Below are 18,241 nucleotides of genomic sequence, written 5' to 3' on the forward strand. Positions count from 1 at the left end.
ATGGAGGGATGGAGGGATGGAGGGATGGATGGATGGATGGATGGATGGATGGATGGATGGAGGGATGGATGGAGGGATGGATGGAGGGATGGAGGGATGGAGGGATGGATGGATGGATGGATGGATGGATGGATGGAGGGATGGAGGGATGGATGGATGGATGGATGGATGGATGGATGGATGGATGGATGGATGGATGGATGGAGGGATGGTATTTAAATTACTCCCAGCTCCTGGAAACCAGAGAGAAGGGGAAATCCAGGATTCCCCCTGGGGAGGGGCTCATCCCGAGAATCCAGCAGGAAGGGAGTTCCCCAGATGGGACCAGGTTCAGATGGGATAAGGTTGGCCCATCCCTGGATCCAGGACTGATCCCGAGATACAAATTCAGATAAAACCACAATTGTTTAATTTGGTGGTCACTGAGCTCTTCTTTATCTCAGGGCTTGGTGGCTCTTAGGAGCCCCGGGATGACTCTGGAAATCACTCAACCCTTAATTCCCATGATTAATTCCCATAATTAATTTATTTCTTCATGAAGCTGCTGATTCTCAGCATCTCCGAGATCAGACCTGGCTTTTGTTTGCTCACCTTTATTCCTTGGGGTTTATTTCCTCTTCTTTGTGTATTTCCTGGGCTTCATTTGCTCCTCTTTAATTCCTGGAGCGTTTCATGGCTCGGCTCCCCCCGGGCAGCTCCATCCCTGCGTCTCAGAGGTTTCCTGGGATGCCACAGAGGTGAATCCAGGTGGGAATCAGGCTCTGCTCCTGGGGAACAGGGGACAGAGCCAGGAGAAACGGCCTCAGCTTCTACTGGGGAGGTTTAGGTTGGAATTAGGGAAATTTCTTCACGGAAAGCGTGGCCAGGCACTGGACCCGCCCATGGAAGTGATGGAATATCCATCCCTGGAGGGATTTAAAGCCCTGTGGATGTGGCACTTGGGGACGTGGAGCAGTGGGGTCTTGCAGTGCAGGGAATGCTTGGGCTCCGTGGTCTGAAGGATCTTTTCCACCTCAAACAATTCCGTGTTTCCGTGATTTTAAAGCAGCTTTGCTTTTCCCTCCTGCCTGTCCCATCTTTTCCCCGCTGCTTTCAGCATCAGACCAAGCAGAGGATGAAAAACCCATTGGATCCCCACTTCCACTGACTTTTCCTCCTCATCTTCTCCATCCACAAGGAATTTCCCTGTTCCTTTGCATTTTTCCTAAGCTCAGCGTTCCCATTGATCAGTCACACAATCAATTCCTTAGATATTCTTTATTTCCTGGCTTTCCTGGAGGATTTTTTTGCCCAGCCAAGGTCTGGGCTGGGATTTTGGTGGGCAGAGGAGCTGCTGATGCCTCCTTGGAATGCAGGGAAATGCAGGAGGTCACGGAGGCACAGCCTAAATAAGTGATGGGATGTGATGAAAAATTCCTCTTGGAGCACAGGGAGAGTTCAGCACCTGCCAGGAGCTTGCTTGGCTTTTATTTATTTTTAATTTTCCCTCTCTTTTTGAATTCCCTCTGTATTTTATTCATGTTCACGTCTGGGCAGGCTCAGGGGGTTTGGGGGCTGTGCAGAAAACAGGGAATTTTTGTTTTTTAAGGAAAAAAGAGGATCAGACACGGAGAAGGGAGGCACAAAGCTGGAAGAAAAGCGGGAGGAAGCAGGAATAAGAAATGAGGATGGAGAGAGGCTTGTTAGCAGCAGGGAGGGATGAGCAGGATGAAACAGGGATCTCTCCACTCCGTGGGGTTCTCAGGGGTGCATCCAGCTCATCCTGGGACTGGGAATTTGGCATGTCCCAGCTGGATCTGCTGGAGGTGGGAAGCGGATCCAGGATCTCCAAACCTCCCAGGCTCACCCAGGGGTGGGAGCAACACCTGGTATCCCTGGTGTTGGAAATGGAACCAGTGGAGCCTCTGGGGTGGATGGAATTCCATCCCACACGGATCAGGAGATGGGAGAGGGCTGGGGTGGAGGCGGCCAGGCAGACTCTTCCTTGTGGCTGTGAATTTGTGGGAGAAGAGGCTCTTTCCTTTGTTTCTCCAATGTGCTCAGACCCCTTTCCTTTCCTTTCCTTTCCTTTCCTTTCCTTTCCTTTCCTTTCCTTTCCTTTCCTTTCCTTTCCTTTCCTTTCCTTTCCTTTCCTTTCCTTTCCTTTCCTTTCCTTTCCTTTCCTTTCCTTTCCTTTCCTTTCCTTTCCTTTCCTTTCCTTTCCTTTCCTTTCCTTTCCTTTCCTTTCCTTTCCTTTCCTTTCCTTTCCTTTCCTTTCCTTTCCTTTCCTTTCCTTTCCTTTCCTTTCCTTTCCTTTCCTTTCCTTTCCTTTCCTTTCCTTTCCTTTCCTTTCCTTTCCTTTCCTTTCCCTTCCCTTCTTCCCTCTTCCCTTTTCCCTTTTCCCTCTTCCCTTTGGAGTTGTGGTTGGGATTTCTGAGTCCCAGGAGAAGGATTTGATGAGGATTTGACATCCTTAAGCCAGGAGAGAGTGGCTTGGAGTGGCAGCTGGAACACCAGTGCCAGGATCTCGGTTCCTGGATGATTTCTCCATGGATTTTGCCATCCCCCATCCCAGTTCCTTTCTCTGGGAGCAGCTTCTGGCTGTAACTTTAATCCTGCTTTTTTTTTATTTCCTGAAATAATTCCTTTTTTTTTTTTTTTTTTTTTTTCTTTTCTTCTTTTTGTGACTAACAATGACCTCAGCTGTTTGTTTAAGGAGTTCATAACCCCTCAGAAATGTTCCGACAACCCCAAGGAAGTTTCCAAGGAACCCTTGGGTCGGGAGCCTCTGGCATCCATCGGGGGCTTCTGCTTTATGTTCCTATCAAACAATAACGAAATTAAAAGGGCAGGAGAAAACAAACACGTTTTGGGGTAAATAAAGACAAATTTATTTGTCTCCAACACCGCTGTTGGAGCTCAGGGAAGGGCCAGCAGACGGCTTGGCCCGGCCGCTGCTCCTTCCTGCCAGGAGAACGCGCTGGGAAAACGGGAATGAGGCAAGGGAACCATGGTGAAAAATGCCCTGAAAAGGGGGTTTGGCTTAGCGGGGCTGCTTAGGCTGGGCTTGAAGTTGAGCTGGGCTTAGTTGTGGTTGAATTCACCGAGGTCACAGGAGGTGGAGGGGCTGTGCTGGGTTCGGAGCGTTCTGCCCGTCGGGGCTGAGGGAGGAGGGAGTGGATGGCTCTGTCGTGCTTGGGAGCTCCGTGCCCAAATCCCGGTGGCAGATCCCTGATTCCAGTGCCCAATCCCAGTGGCAGATCCCCGATTCCAGTGCCTAAATCCCACTGACAGATCCCTGATTCCAGTGCCTAAATCCCAGTGACAGATCCCTGATTCCAGTGCCCAATCCCAATGACAGATCCCTGATTCCAGTGCCCAATCCCAGTGGCAGATCCCCAATTCCAGTGCCTAAATCCCAATGACAGATCCCTTATTCCAGTGCCCATATCCCAGTGACAGATCCCTGATTCCAGTGCCTAAATCCCAGTGACAGATCCCTGATTCCAGTGCCCAATCCCACCGACAGATCCCTGATTCCAGTGCCTAAATCCCAGTGACAGATCCCTGATTCCAGTGCCTAAATCCCAGTGACAGATCCCTGGTTCCAGTGCCTAAATCCCAGTGACAGATCCCTGATTCCAGTGCCCAATCCCACTGACAGATCCCTGATTCCCAAATACCAGTGGCAGATCTCTTGATTCCGTGCCCAAATCCCAGTGGCAGATCCCAGACTCTGGTACCCAAATCCAGGTGTCAGATGAGGGCTCCATGGATGAGTTTGGATCTGCCTTGGCAAATCCTCCTCCTCTGAAATTCCATCTACGTTACATTTCTTTGTGTTTTTTCATTACTATTATTTTTACTTCCTGTCTTCTCTTTTTCCCTTTTTTCTTCTTTTCCTTCTTAATATTTAATATTTTCCCTTTTTTTTCCCTTCTTCATCCCCTCTTTCCTTCTTTCCCCCCTTAATTTCTCTTTCTTTCATTTTCTTGTTGCTTTTCTCTTTTTTTGGTTTTAGTTTTTCATTTTCATTTTTCCTTCTTCTTTTGCTTCTTCCTTATTGCTTGTCTTCTTCCTTTTACCTTCCTTTTTCTCTCCTTTCTCTCTCCTTTCTCTTTACTTTTTTTCTTCTTTTTTTTTTTAACTTTTTCTTCCTTTTCCCTTCTTTCTTTTTACTTTTTTTCTTTCTCTCTTTTCCCCCTTTTCCTTTATTTTCCTTTTTCTCTCTTTTACCCTTCTACATTTCATCCAACCTCCCCAGAGCAGTTTTTTCCCATTTCAAATTCCCCAAAATCCTGGGAATCACCTTCCTTGGAGATGCTGCTGATCTCTGGGGCAGGAGGAGCATCAGATTTTAGGGAACACCTGTGGGACTTTTCCATAACCAGGACAGCAATTTCGGGATCCAATCCCATTTTTTGGGTACGGCTCTCACCTGAACTCTCCCTTTCCAGCCCCATTTAGGTCCTTAAAGTGCATTTTTAACCCCAAAAGTGACTTTTTGTTCTTCCCCCATCACCGCCCTGGTGTCGAATTCCCCAATCCCGGACTCCACCCTCCTCCCCTGTCTCCTTTCCCCCCCGGGGATCGCTTTGGAATGGGATGAGAACTCCCTGTGCTCATCCTGAGCCGCCTCTTCCCGGGATTTCTGCCCTGGAAGTGACCGCCAAGGGAATTTCACTCCTCTCCTCCGGCTCCAGCTCTTGGCACCCCGAGTCCCCTTTGTTTGTACCTTTCCAGGGCTGTGACAATGAGCGCGGGGCCGTCCAGGGGTTACTGTGACACTCCAAGGAAAAAGCCTTGGCTTTTGTTTCCCGGAGCGTCTTGGGTTGCTTTTATCTCCCACAAATATCCATAAATCCTGCCGCGGCTCCCCGTGCCCGGGGCCGTCTGGCGGATGCAGCCGCGGGATCAAATCCTGCCCCGGCTCCTGCTCAGCATCATTTTAACCCCAGGAATGTGCGTCCTGCAGGATTTGGGGCTCCTAATTAATTAGGAGCTGAACTTGGGTCATCCAGGAGTTTTTCCAGGTTGCAAAAAGCATGGCACGTTCCCCGCTGGAGTTTGTGACTCCACATGTTTGTTCCCTGAAAATTCCAAGTTTCTGAGATGATTTGGATCCACCAAAAAGGGAACAGGTTCAAATAAACTTGGGAATTTCTGCGCAGGAGGAGGTTTGTGCAGGGGGAAAGAGGCTGGCCATGCACCCAGGCAGACCTGGAGTGAGTGAGAATGTTAAACCCTCCTCCTGTACTGTGGAATCATGGAATGGTTGGGTGGGAAAGGACCTTAGAGAACCTGAATCCACCCCACTCCTCACCTTCCCTATCCCAGGCTGCTCCAAGCCCTGTCCAACCTGGCCTGGGACACTTCCACTTTGGGAAACCTTTTCCAGGAGCTGGGAAAGGGCTGGAGAATTCCTGACGGAGCTGGGAAGGGGCTGGAGAATTCCTGAGGGAGCTGGGAAGGGGCTGAGCCTGGAGCAAAGGAGGCTCAGGGGGGACCTTGTGGCTCTGCACAAGTCCCTGACAGGAGGGGACAGCCGGGGGGGTCGGGCTCTGCTCCAGGGACAGGGACAGGAGGAGAGGGAACGGCCTCAGGCTGGGCCAGGGGAGGCTCAGGGGGACAGCAGCAGGAATTTCCCCATGGAAAGGGGGCTCAGGGATTGGAGGTGCCCAGGGAGGTTTGGAGTGCCCATCCCTGAGGGATTTCAAATCCCTGTGGATGTGGCCCTTGGGGACAGGGGTCAGTGGTGGCCTCATCACCCACCTTTCCCAAATCCCCATCTCCTGCCGTGTCCCTGGACCATCCAAGATGCTCTCACCTCTTCTAAGGATTTATTTTATATCTTAGTTTACTTTTGTCCCCCTGTGCCATCCCCCCTCCCATGGGGAAGCTCTGGTGTCTCCTTCTTCACCCCGAGCACCCCAAGGACCTTCAGGCCACCTCCAGCGGGTCCCGCTGCCTCAACCCCTGCCCCTAATGAGCAATCAAGAAGCCTTTAATTAGCGAAGCCACATTTCTGGAAGCAGAGCAGGGTCACGGAGCCGCCGGACCACCCGCGGGTTCCCGCATCCCGCAGGTGTTTGACTCCTTGGAGCAAGGAGACCCAATCCTTTTGTTTCCAATAAAAAACAACCCCACGGAGCAGCAGTTCCAGGGCTGAGGCTGCCTCCTGCAAAGCCGGGCCAGGGCTCTGCCGTGTGCTTTGTGTTTACAGTGGAGCTTAAAGAAATAAGCATCGGTTACATAGGGGGGAAAAATGAGAACGCTCTCAAATTGGACCCCAGGGCAAGGCTGGCCGAGAACAATGGATCTGCTAAACAAAACCTCCGAGGGAAAAGGAGGAAGTTATCAGGAAAAGCAGGGATGTATTAGTTGAGTTTCTTAGAAGAGAAAAAAAAAAAGAAAAAAAAAAAAAAAAAAAGAGAGGGAGGCATTCCAAGCACTTGAACTTGAGCGGATCCATTTCGCCGCCCAGACGTTCTCCCCTGGCGCGGCCGAGTGACCCCGGCCGGCGTCGGCGAGCGCGGAGCTCTCCCGTTCCCTCCGTGGCAGCTGGGACAGCAGCAGGAGGAGGAGGAGGAGGAGGAGGAGGGAGCTGCTGCCTCCCGTCACGCGTCCGTCCTGGAAGAGAGACGGGAGGACGGCGCTGGGATGCGGCGCTCGGTGGGAAGAGGGCAGCCAGAGTTTAGGAGGCCACGGCCCGCGGACGGTTTCCTGCTGGGCCAAGGGACCCACGCGGGCTCCCGGAGCGTCCCATGGCGGGTCTGCTCTTTCCTGGGGTGTTTTTTTGGGGTGGAAATCCGTGCCAGCCCTCCATGGGTCATTCCGTGGTTGCTCCCACGGGATTTGCCACATTCCGTACCCAGGGAACAGCACGGGAGCTGCTCCATCTCCTGCTTGTTCCCAGCTTTCCCATGTCCGAGCCGTGGTGGTGAGCGCTTCCCCAGCCCGGGGAGGGCGGGAGGAAGCGCCGCTAATCCTCATTAAATGTATAAATTTATGGCCCCGTGGTGCTGCAATGTTTAATCAGGGCTCCGTGACTGTGCCGTGCTCCGGGTACAAGTTCAGTGCAAGGTGAATCCTGGCTGAGATAATCTGGAAGTTCAGCCGGAGGTGAAGGCAGCGGCGGCTCCTCACAGCCCGCCCGGGGTGAGCAAGAGGTCACCTCCTCTATTTTTTTTTTCCTTTTTTTTCCATTTTTTTTTTAGCCCCTTTTTTAACGTGTAAACACAAGAAAAATGCAACTCCGCAGAGGATTTGGCACCAGCTGAGCGGCAGCAGGAAAGAGGAGCGTGGAGCCCGCGGGGCTCGGGGGGTGGTGCCGGTGATTTTTAGGGATATCAGGAGAGGTTTGGTTCAAACACCACAAACTTCACGGAGTTCTGACACCGAGGAAAGGAGGAACTGCTGCTCAGCCATCCCTGCTCCCCGCTGCTGGTGGGATCCCTCTGAGGGAAAATGCCCTTGTGGGGGTCTGGGTGTCCCAGCCTGGTGCTGGTGGCACTCACTGGGCTCTGTCTGTCCCCAAAGGTGTCACCTGCACCCTGCAGGTGCCTGGGTTTGCTCTGATGGGCACCACTGACCCCTCCCTGCCCCAGAGCTCTCCGTCGATGAGTTGGGAGTGCTCCCTCCTGGAAAAGAGGCATTCAAGTGATATTTTTTTCCCTTTTTGGGGTGGTTTTTTTCCTAACTGGGACGATGCTGGAGGTGTTTCCTATAGGTTTATTTGGACAACTCCCAGTTTCTCCCCTCTGAACCCCCTTTCCTGTTTTAGGGGTTCTGTGCTTTTTTTTGTGCTCATGATCGCTCTTCCCTGACTAAGGGATCCTCTGCTGCTGAAATACTGGGATTTTCCATGTTATTTCCTAATGTTTTCTTTGGAGCCACTGATTTGGACGTGTCGGTCAGGCAGGGAAACCCAGAAGGCCATGAACACCTGGAATGCAGCAGTGGAAAAGGAATTCCATATTAATGGGATACCTGAGCACGGAGCCATCAACTCCCAACCCAGAGCTTTTCCAAAATCCCTGAAACACCTTCAAAACAGCCTCTGAGGAGAATCATCCACACCCTGAGCGGATAATCCCAAAGATCTCATCCCGAATTTCGGGTGTTGGATGCTGATCCCAGAGGGTTTATCCGGCTCCATCCTTGCTGGGTGCAGCCCCACCAGAACCCGATCCGGGGGATGCTGCTGTGGGAGCCATCTCTGCCTGGGGGGAATGAATCCCCCTTTGTGGCGCCTCAATGGAAAAGCCCAGCGTGGTTCAATAGCGGAATTCCCTGCGGAACGCTCTTCCGAGGCTCTTTCATTCCCGCTGGCTCCCGCCCAGTATTGTCCCCGTGTGCCGTGGAGGGTGGGAACCCGCCCGTCCCCGGGCCCAGCCCTCCCTGCAGACTCGTGAACCTGCCTGGAGAACAGGATGAGTCCAAGGGGTTCTTTTTAGGAGTGCACATTGGCTGCTAAATCCAGCAGATCCGCCTGGCTTTTGTTCCCGTGGCCGTTCCTAAAATCGCCCTGTCCGGGTGCTCCCGCTGGGAACGGTTCGATCCCAAAATCCCAGGGGTTTGGCACCACATCATTTTCAGGCCTCGCTCTCCTGATTTTCCAGGGGCTGTGCCATGGGTGAGAGGAACTCGGGATTTCCCTAGAATTCAGCAGAGCTTTCCCTGCGGGCACAGATCCAGGGGTGACTAAAGCCAGGCCTTGAGCGCGGCTTGGGGGGACTTTCCAGGGCTGTCACCCCACACGTGGTGCTGGTGCTCAGGTCCTCACTGGACAGCCCGTTCCAGGAAGGAATTTTCCCGCTATCCCACCTGGCCCAGCCTGAGGCCGTTCCCTCTCCTCCTGTCCCTGTTCCCTGGGTTAAGATCCCAAATCCCCCCCATGGCTGTCCCCTCCTGTCAGGAGTTGTGCAGAGCCAGGTCCTCCCTGCTCCCTCTTTTCTCCAGGCTGAGCCCCTTTCCCAGCTTCCTCGGCTGCTCCTGGTGCTCAGAAACACAAATTTTCTGAGGTAAATTCCTGCAAAGTTTTTAATGAGACCCTTGCAAGAAATCCCTTCGGGAAGAGGAGAAAAGTCAACCCCGTGTAATTCCAGCGTGGCTTCAAAGCAGGTGGGAAGCCAGAGGTGGAAAGCCAGAGGTTTTCCTCCTAATAAATGATGAATGTTTTCAGCTGGAAAACCAGGAGATCTCTCTGTGCAGAAAAGCTTTGTGGAGCCCTCTCCCTGGAAATCTGGGCTATCAGGAGTACGAGAACCTATAAACAGGCAATAATGTGAAGCTGAAAATAATCCAGACTGGACAGATTTGGGGTTTGTTGGTCCCAGACCTCTCTCAGTTACAAACTGTCCTGGCTGCCATAAGTCCTTCCAGATTCCTCTCCTGTTGTGGTTTATTTTTTCCAGGAACTGTTTGACTTTCGCAGATATAAAGAGAAAAAAAATAAATTGCTGCTTTTAATTTGCGAGATCAACCCAGTTAAATGTGAGGTGAGGAGCTCGGAATTGGTTCTCCTCTGTCCAGGAGGACATCCCCGGGTGGGACATCCCAGGAGACCTGGAGGAGTCACTTGGGGCTGTTGTGTCTCACAGAGAGGTCCAAGCAGGACTCTTGGATCTGTAGTAATTCCCAGAAATCCAGGGTTAGGGGAGCACCTACATCAAGATATTCCTTCCCTGTGCTCCATGTGTGGATCCCTTTCCATGTCCATCACCAATTCCCTGCTGGTGCTGTCCAACCCCTCGCCCAAAGGACCCCAAATTCCCAGGGCAAATCCTCCCTTCCAGTGAAACCAGTGACAAATCCGCTCCTGTTTCCACTTAGGCCACGATTTCCCGCTCCGTGCCTTTCACAATTCAACAGCAAACATCATGTTCCAATTCCCGGTGCCTCGTCTTTTTGGGAACGCTATTGTCCAAACCCCACGTCTTCCCAGGGGTTGGAATATTTCTTTCTCTTTCAGTATTCCTTTCCCACGAGGCGTAATTGAAACCTCCCCAAGATAAATTATTTGGACTGTGCTTGTCCGTGGCTGCTGCTGCTGCTGCTGGAAGCTCCTTGGGGTTTTCGTAATCCATGAGAATTCCCTGCTGGATGGTGGAAGGGGATGCTCCACCAGTGGTGGGATGGGTTGTGGACGTGGACAAACTGGGAATTTCCACTGGTTTTCCATAGTTTTGTGTCTTTCGTGGGAGTCCCCAGCAGGACTGGGTCTGAGCAGTGTCTCCTGATCCCACTGGAGCATCTTGTCCCGTCCTCCAGGCGGAGGGAGGTGGGACACGAGGGTGGCTGCTCATTGTCCCCGTTCCTGAGGAGCCGTGGTGTTCAGCCAGGGAAAGGAGCTTCTCAAAGGAAATTTATCCCGAGGTTTTGGAGTTCGAGGTGTGATCTCGTACAAATCAAAGCGGGTTTGTGGAAGGCGTTGGGCCGAAGGTTGTTCATTCCAGGTACAAAAACCCTGGGAAGAGGAACATCAGGTTGTGAGGATAAGGAGGGATAATGGAGCTTTTGAGAGCTGTTTTCACCTTGGATCTGAAAACATTCCCTTCTTCTTCCGTGGAAAACCAGAGCGGGCACCCGGGGACGTGACCCAGCTCATGGACGTGGCCCTCAGCAGGGTTCAGGGCAGGAATTCTGCTTCCAGCTGGGAAAACGCCAAACCCGACTGAATTCAAGCTTTTCCATGGCCTGGGGACATAAAACTCATCACAAAAGCTTGGCCGTAACCACGTGGCATCACTGTCACTCCCCTGGGGATCTGAGTGTCCCCAAAACCCCACTGCTAGGAGGACCTCACCCCACCTCGAGCCAGCTGGGTGTGCTTGGAGAAACAAGGACTGGATCCCCTAATCCAGGCTTGTGTTGAAGGAAAGGTTTAGTTCTTTATGGAGAGTTTCCCACCAACACTGGCAGAATCTCATCTGCTGGGGTGGTGCTGGCAAAGTCCTCTCCAATCCACCCTGGTGGAATCCAAATCCATCCAGTCCCACCAAATCCATCTCGGTGCTCTGCCCTGTCCCTGGGTGGAAATCTGGTGGTGGATCAGAGGGAAGTTTTTTCCTGGGATGGAATCACAGAACCACCCTGGTTAGGAGGGACCTTGAGGGCTCACCTGGTCCAGCCTGGTGTGGAGAAGGAATGGATGGATAGAGCCCGGCCCTGTGCATCCCAAAAACCTCCAGCAGTGAGGTCTCCACCACATCCACGGGGAAGTTGTCCCAGTGGAAGATGGGTATCACTTCAAGGAATTTCATTTTGTGTGGAGATCAAACCTTTCCTGTGGCACCTTGGAGCCTTTGCTCCTTGACTTCTCCACGTGGCTCCTTGAGAGGAGAGTTCCTCCTCCTCCTTCCTCCTCCTCCTCCTGGCAGCCACCCCTAAAGGCCAGGAAAATCATGGTGAAGGCCTGACTCTTTTGCAGTTGAATCCCTTCCCTTTTCCTGGGAAAATTGGTGCATTCCCATGGGAATTTCCTGTAGGTCAGGAGCTTTTGGTGCAACTCCCTGTTGGGGGTTGCTGGGCCAGATGGGGCAGTCACAGCCCCATCCCTGGGAAGGTCCAAGGCCAGGCTGGATGGGGCTTGGAGCCTCCTGGGATGGTGTGAGGTGTCCCTGCTGGCGGGGTTGGACCTGGGTGGGCTTTGAGGTCCCTTCCCACCCAACCCAACGATTCCATGACCGTGACACAGGTGCGAGCGTGCAAACGCCGCTGGTGGCTTTGATCTGGTTCCAGGAGCTCTGGCAGGGCTTGCAAACCGTGTTTGGAGTCAGTTTGGATTCACATTCCAGCCCTCCTGGCTTGGCCGGGAGGATTCAATCCAGATTCCGCGCTGTCGTCAGACAGAACAAACTGTCCCCGCTCTCCTTCGCGTCTGGAGGGGGATGAGGAGCCCAGCCACGGCCTGGTTTCCTCCTGCAGCCACCTTCCAGCCCTGTGCTTGAGGCGAGGGGCATAAAAATCTGTCTGCTTGCACAAAAAGGACGTTTTTGGAGAGTTTGAGGTGGTGACCTTGCAAGGGGGGTGAAAAGGAAGTGGTTTTGAGGTAGAACTGGTGGTTGGGCTTGATGATGTGAAAGGTCTTTTCCAGTTTAAATTATTCCATGATTCTGTGAAATGGGGGGAAAATTCTTCCTAGGGGAGCCTGGGACAGGGCTGGGAACTGGCTCCCAGTTAAATTCTTTCATTCCAGCGTTTCCTTCTCTTGAATTCCATGCTTCAGTTTGAGTACAAGCTCGTGTATGTGTGTAAAACCAGTTTTAGTACTTTTTAATACCTTTTTTCTGGCGTTTTTTTCAAACCATCCTCCACCTCTCCATTTTTATAAAGCTGTGCCTGCTCCTCTCCCTGCTCCTGCTCAAGGTGTTCCCAGAACCCGGGAAAGCTGCAGGTCCTGAGCCCCAAACACATCTGCACCTTCCTGATCTTATCCCCCTCCCACATCATCGTGGTGAAAGCTCCTCTGAATTTTTCCCTCCTCTTTTTTTCCCTTTCCCTCCTCTCCTTTTCCTTCCCTCCTCCCCTCACCCCAGTGGATGTGCTGTCGAGTTTGATTTATGGCCTTGAAAGGGAGACTCCAGTTTAAAGAATTAATGGTATTTGCATATTTGATTTGGAAACTCCCCCGGCAGACCCGCGGCAGCCCCGCTCCGCCGGCTTTTTCCCTTTTTTTTTTTTCCCTTTCCCCTTGGCCCGTTCAGATTTAGCAGCAGAGGTGAAAAGTTGAAGCAGTAAAACCAATAAAACCACATTTATGTGACAGATAAATCGTCTGGAGGCAGCTCTCCCTGAGCCTTCGGGCTTCCTCCTGCAGGACCTCTCCCCTCCGGAGCACGACCCGCGGCCGGGCCGGGAGCGCCGGCAGCCGGGGCCAAAGGTGCCGGCCCCGGCCGTCCTCGGACCTGCCGAGCCAAAAAAGATGGATGTGGGCAAAGCATTGGGAAGTACACGGCCCATCCGTCACTGTCGGGAGCCACCTGGGGGTGGTCTGGCTCCGCAAGAGCTCCGGGAAGGTCCAGGCTGAGGTGGGAGCGTTGGGAGTCACGGGATGGGTGAGGTGGGGAAAGCGCTCAGAGATGGAGTCCAGCCTTTCCTCAGCACTGCCAAGGCTGACCCGTGTCCCCACATCCTTCAAATCCTTCCAGGGATGGGGGCTCCAGCAGGTTGAACAGCTCTTTCCATGCAGGAATTTCCCCAATATCCCCCCTGAGCCTCCCCTGGCCCAGCCTGAGGCCGTTCCCTCTCCTCCTGTCCCTGTCCCTGGAGCAGAGCCCGACTCCCCCGGCTGTCCCCTCCTGGCAGGGACTTGTGCAGAGCCACAAGGTCCCCCTGAGCCTCCTTTGCTCCAGGCTCAGCCCCTTCCCAGCTCCCTCAGGAATTCTCCAGCCCCTTCCCAGCTCCCTCAGAAATTCTCCAGCCCCTTCCCAGCTCCCTCAGGAATTCTCCAACCCCTTCCCAGCTCCCTCAGGAATTCTCCAGCCCCTTCCCAGCTCCCTCAGGAATTCTCCAGCCCCTTCCCAGCTCCCTTCCCTTCCCTTTCACGCTCCAGCCCCTCCAAGGTCTGTTGTTGGGTGAGGCTCAAAACTGCCCCAGGATTTGAGGTTGTGGCCTCACCTGTGCCAGCACAGGGGATGGGCACTGCCCTGCTCCTGCTGCCACCCCAGAGCTGGCATCATTGGCCTTCTTGGCCACCTGGGCACCCCTGGGCTCCTGTAGAGCTGCTGTTGATGGCTCCAGGTCTCTGGAGTTTCTCTCGTGGTGGGAAGCCATTCCCTGTGTCCTGTCCCTGCAGGCCTTGTCCCCAGTCCCTCTCCAGCTCTCAGGGCAGGAGCTCTGAGCTGTCCCTGGAGCCTTCCCTTCTCCAGGGGAACATTCCCAGCTCTCCCAGCCTGGTTCCAGAGCAGAGGGGCTCCAGCCTTGGGAGCAGCTCCGTGTCCCTCTGAGCTCCCACACTGCTCCTGAGCCTCTGCCCGAACAACTCCCAACATTTTCATTCCATCTTCTCCAAACCCCTTCCTAATCCTCACCTTTCTATTTCCTTTCCTCCTCTCACCCCTTTCCTCCTGGCTCCTTATTCCCCATTCCCCAGGAGCGGCTACCTGGCCCCTGGACTCTCCAGCCGCCCCCTTTCCATGACAAGAACTCGTTCAGGCTTTGTTTGGGATTTGCCCGAGGCACGTTCAGCCTCCCGGGGCCACCAGCAAGAGGCCTTTGGTGCGTTGTGGGGGTTCCCTTTGAGCCTGTACAACCATGCAAGCCCTCCCGGCGGCCGCCAAGCCCCGCGGAAGCGCCCTGGCCCCGGCGCCCCGCCTGAAAAGCGCCTGTGAAATCATATTTAAGGTTGTCTCTCCCGAAGGTGCCCCCTTGGAAAAACCCCCTGCCAACGATGTTCAGCTCGGGTTTGTAGTTCAACACAAAGGCCCCGCCGGACAAAGCCGAGCGGGACCCGGGCTGGAAAAGCCCTCTTAGGTCCCGGCTAATCCATCCCCCCCGCCAGCCCGGGGGATTGTTCCCGACAGCTTGTTTTCCTTGCCCTGACCTACATAGTCAAAAAGAATCTTGTTGCACATTTTTGTTTTGTATCTGGAGGTCTCGGAGGAGCTAAATCCCCTTCTTGGCGGGGCAGGATGCGTTGTTAAACAGCGCCGGGGCCTCCAGGAAAACCATGGAGACGCGGGGACAATGAGGCCTCTATGGGCGCCGCTGGCCGCGGGACGGGCCCGGCCTGCCCCGGTGGGCGCCGGGACGCGCCGAGCGGGCGATGAAGACGTCCACGCGCTTGGCAGCCTGTCCCCAAATAGAGTGGTCACAGCGGCGCTCCGAGGCGGGATCCTTGGGAGGGGGGAACGGCAGGAGCTCTTAATTAACCTGCCGCGGACGGGGCAGAGGTGAAGGCGCCATCCCGGGAATGCCAAGGCCTCGCTGAGGTGAGGAGATCCACGTGTGGGGAGCGCCTGGTTCTTAAGGAAAACGGGGATGGGAGTGGTGTGGGAAGAGAGAATTTAGGGAACTTGGTCTCTGCTTTCTTGGGTGTGTGGAGGGGCCAAGGTCTCGCTGAGGTGAGGAGATCCACGTGTGGGGAGTGCCTGTTTTTTAAGGAAAACAGGGATTGGAATGGCACATTGGAGTGTGCCTTCTTGGGTGTATGGAGGAGCCAAGGTCTTGCTGAGGTGAGGAAATCCACGTGTGGGGAGCGCCTGGTTTTTAAGGAAAACAGGGATTGGAATGGCACATTGGAGTGTGCCTTCTTGGATGGGTGGAGGAGCCAAGGCTTCGCTGAGGTGAGGAGATCCACGTGTGGGGAGCGCCTGTTTTTTAAGGAAAACAGGGATTGGAATGGCACATTGGACTGTGCCTTCTTGGGTGTGTGGAGGAGCCAAGGTCTAATTGAGGTGAACAGATCCATGTGTGGGGAGGGCATTGGGAGCGCCTGGTTTTTTAAGGAAAGCAAGGATGGGAATGGTGTGGGAAGAGGGCATTTAGGGAACTTGGACTCTGCTTTCTTGGGCGGGTGGAGGAGCCAAGGCCTCGCTGAGGTGAGGAGATCCACGTGTGGGGAGGGCATGGCAGCTCTCAGTTTTTGAGGAAAACAAGGATGGGAATGGTGTGGGAAGAGGGCATTTAGGCACCCTGGGCTGCTGTTTGCCCGTCCCTCACCCAGCTGGGAGGAGCGGGGTTGTTTGTGGACACGAAGGGCTGCAGGTGGGAATTTTGGCTCTCTGGAGCAGGGACCGTCACGGGCGGCTGAGTTAATCCCTTTTCCCTGCCCTGCTGCCAAGGCCCGGTGGTTTCTCTCACCGACGTCTGGAAAGCACCTGGGACTCCCATCCCGGGGAGCTGCACTCACCCGGAATAACCCCCTGAGCTCCTCGGGAAATCCGTGGGGAATGCTTAGAATGACGCTGGGGTTGTTTGGGGCCAGGAGAGGTTTGTGGTGACTTTGACCCCAAAAGTTTCCCCCTGCCATAGCTGAGAGCGTCAGGGCACTGGGGTTGTTGGTCACCCACGTCCTCGAGGTGTCTCAGACCTCAAATCCCCCAAAATAGGGATCACAGAGCAGGAGTGCTCAATGGCTAAATTCATACTGCCCTGCATTAATTAATGTTAATGTTCCTAAATTAATAATGAAGTACAATCAAGTCCATGAATAAATGTCAACAGAATAATATTAAACAAATTAATAAAGCCTGCATTCTTTTTTTTATTGATAAGTCCACCGGCCCAGGACCTCTGCCAGCTTCCAGGGAAACACCTGCTCCCTTTTCCAGCTTTTTCAGACCCCGTTTGTTTTTCCTTTCCAGCTCCTGGATCTGTTCATCCAGTGGGATTGGTCGACGTATTTGGCCGACTACGGGCAGCCCACGTGCAAGTACCTCCGTGTGAACCCCACCACCGCCCTCGTCCTGCTGGAAAAGTGAGTGTGGCTCCCAAATCCCGGGAGAGCTTCCACCCCATCTTGCTTTGGCAGCTCGTTCCACCCCTGTGAGCAGAGATCCCGGCCCTGGGTGGACAGAGGGAGCTCAGATAGAAAAATCCCATTTTATCCCCGTGGCTCGAATCCCACATTATCCAAATTCAATGGCTCGGCTGCGGGTCCTTCTCTTGATCGGCTCTTAAGCTGAGCTTTCCTTGTCCTACCAGAAAATCTCCCTGCAAAGATGAACCTCCAGCTCCAAAATCCTTTGAAATGTGCTGGGCTGCAGGCAGGAGTGGCTATCCCGAATTTTTCAGTGTTTGGGAGGCGTTTGGGCAATGCCATGAACAATTTTTGTTCTGAAGTGGTCGGGCAGTTGCACCACGTTGTTGTAGGTTCCCTTCCACCTGAGGATATTCTGTTTATTCCTTTCTATTTCTGTATTTCTGTATTCCTGTATTTCTGTATTTCTGTTTATTTTTATTTCTACATTTCTATTTTTATTTCTGTTTCTATACTTTGAATTTTATTTATTTATGTATTTCTCTATTTCTGTTTATACTTTTTTCTGTATTTCTATTTCTATTTATATCTATATTTCTATACTTCTGTATTTCTATATTTCTGTATTTCTATATTTCTGTATTTCTGTATTTCTGTATTTCTGTATTTCTATATTTCTGTATTTGTATATTTCTATATTTCTGTATTTCTGTATTTCTATATATTTCTATATTTCTATTTCTATGTATATATTTTAAAATTGATTTCTATTTTTATTCTATTTCTGTATTCTAATTTCTATTTCTATATTTTATTTCCTATTTATATCTGTCTATGTGTTTTTACTTCTATTTCTATATTTCCAAATTTCAATATTTCTATATTTCTAAATTTCAGTATTTCAATTTTTCTATATTTCTATGTTTCTATATATTTTATATTTCTATATTTCTGTATTTCTATTTTTATTTCTATTTTTATTTCTATTTATATTTTTGTCTGTGTTTTTATTTATATTTCCATATTTCCATATTTCTATATTTCCATATTTCCATATTTCCATATTTCCATATTTCCATATTTCTATATTTCCATATATTTCTATATTTCTGTATTTCTGTATTTTTATATTTATTTCTATATTTCTGTATTTATTTCTGTATTTATTTCTATATTTCTCTATTTATTTCTATGTTTCTGTATTTCTATATTTCTATTTCTATTTATTTTTATTTCTGGTTCTACATTTCTACATTTCTACATTTCTACATTTCTACATTTCCACATTTCTACATTTCTACATTTCCACATTTCTACATTTCCACATTTCTACATTTCCACATTTCTACATTTCCACATTTCTCCATTTCTGTTTCTTTCTATGTCCATATTTTTACCCCTGTTCCCACACATCCCTATCTTTTCCATTCCCATTCCTTTCCCTCCCTGTTCGTCCCTGTTCCCGTTTCTCCTGCCTCCCTCCTGCGAGGATCCCGCAGAGCCCTGATCCCGTGGGGATCCCGCAGAGCCCCGATCCCGTGGGGATCCTGCAGAGCCCTGATCCCATGGGGATCCTGCAGAGCCCTGATCCCGTGGGGATCCTGCAGAGCCCTGATCCTGTGGGGATCCTGCAGAGCCCCGATCCCATGGGGCCTGGAGGAGCCCCAGGCTGTGGAGCCAGAGCGGGCTCCTCACTCCATCCTTTGAGGCCGTCGTTCCCATGCTCCGCACAGCTCCGTCCCAGAGCCTGGAGCCGTGCCGGGAACGGCGCCCGGACGCGCTCGGGATTTGCCGCGGGCCCAGCGGGATTTGCTGTGCCTGTCACCCCGCCCGGCCTGC

At 52.1% G+C, this 18,241-nt stretch overlaps 1 protein-coding gene across 5 annotated transcripts in view; it reads left to right on the top strand.

Annotated features, from left to right (window-relative positions):
• Positions 1-18,241, top strand: part of EXOC6B (exocyst complex component 6B) — a 262,928-nt gene that overhangs the window by 230,219 nt on the left and 14,468 nt on the right. For all 5 annotated transcript variants that reach the window (XM_063401247.1, XM_063401249.1, XM_063401248.1 and 2 more), the window contains exon 21: positions 16,287-16,399. In XM_063401247.1, the coding sequence (XP_063257317.1) occupies positions 16,287-16,399 (113 nt within the window). The remainder of the gene's footprint in view (positions 1-16,286; positions 16,400-18,241) is intronic.

This window comes from Prinia subflava, chromosome 7 (assembly GCF_021018805.1).
Source record: "Prinia subflava isolate CZ2003 ecotype Zambia chromosome 7, Cam_Psub_1.2, whole genome shotgun sequence".
NCBI lineage: Eukaryota > Metazoa > Chordata > Aves > Passeriformes > Cisticolidae > Prinia > Prinia subflava.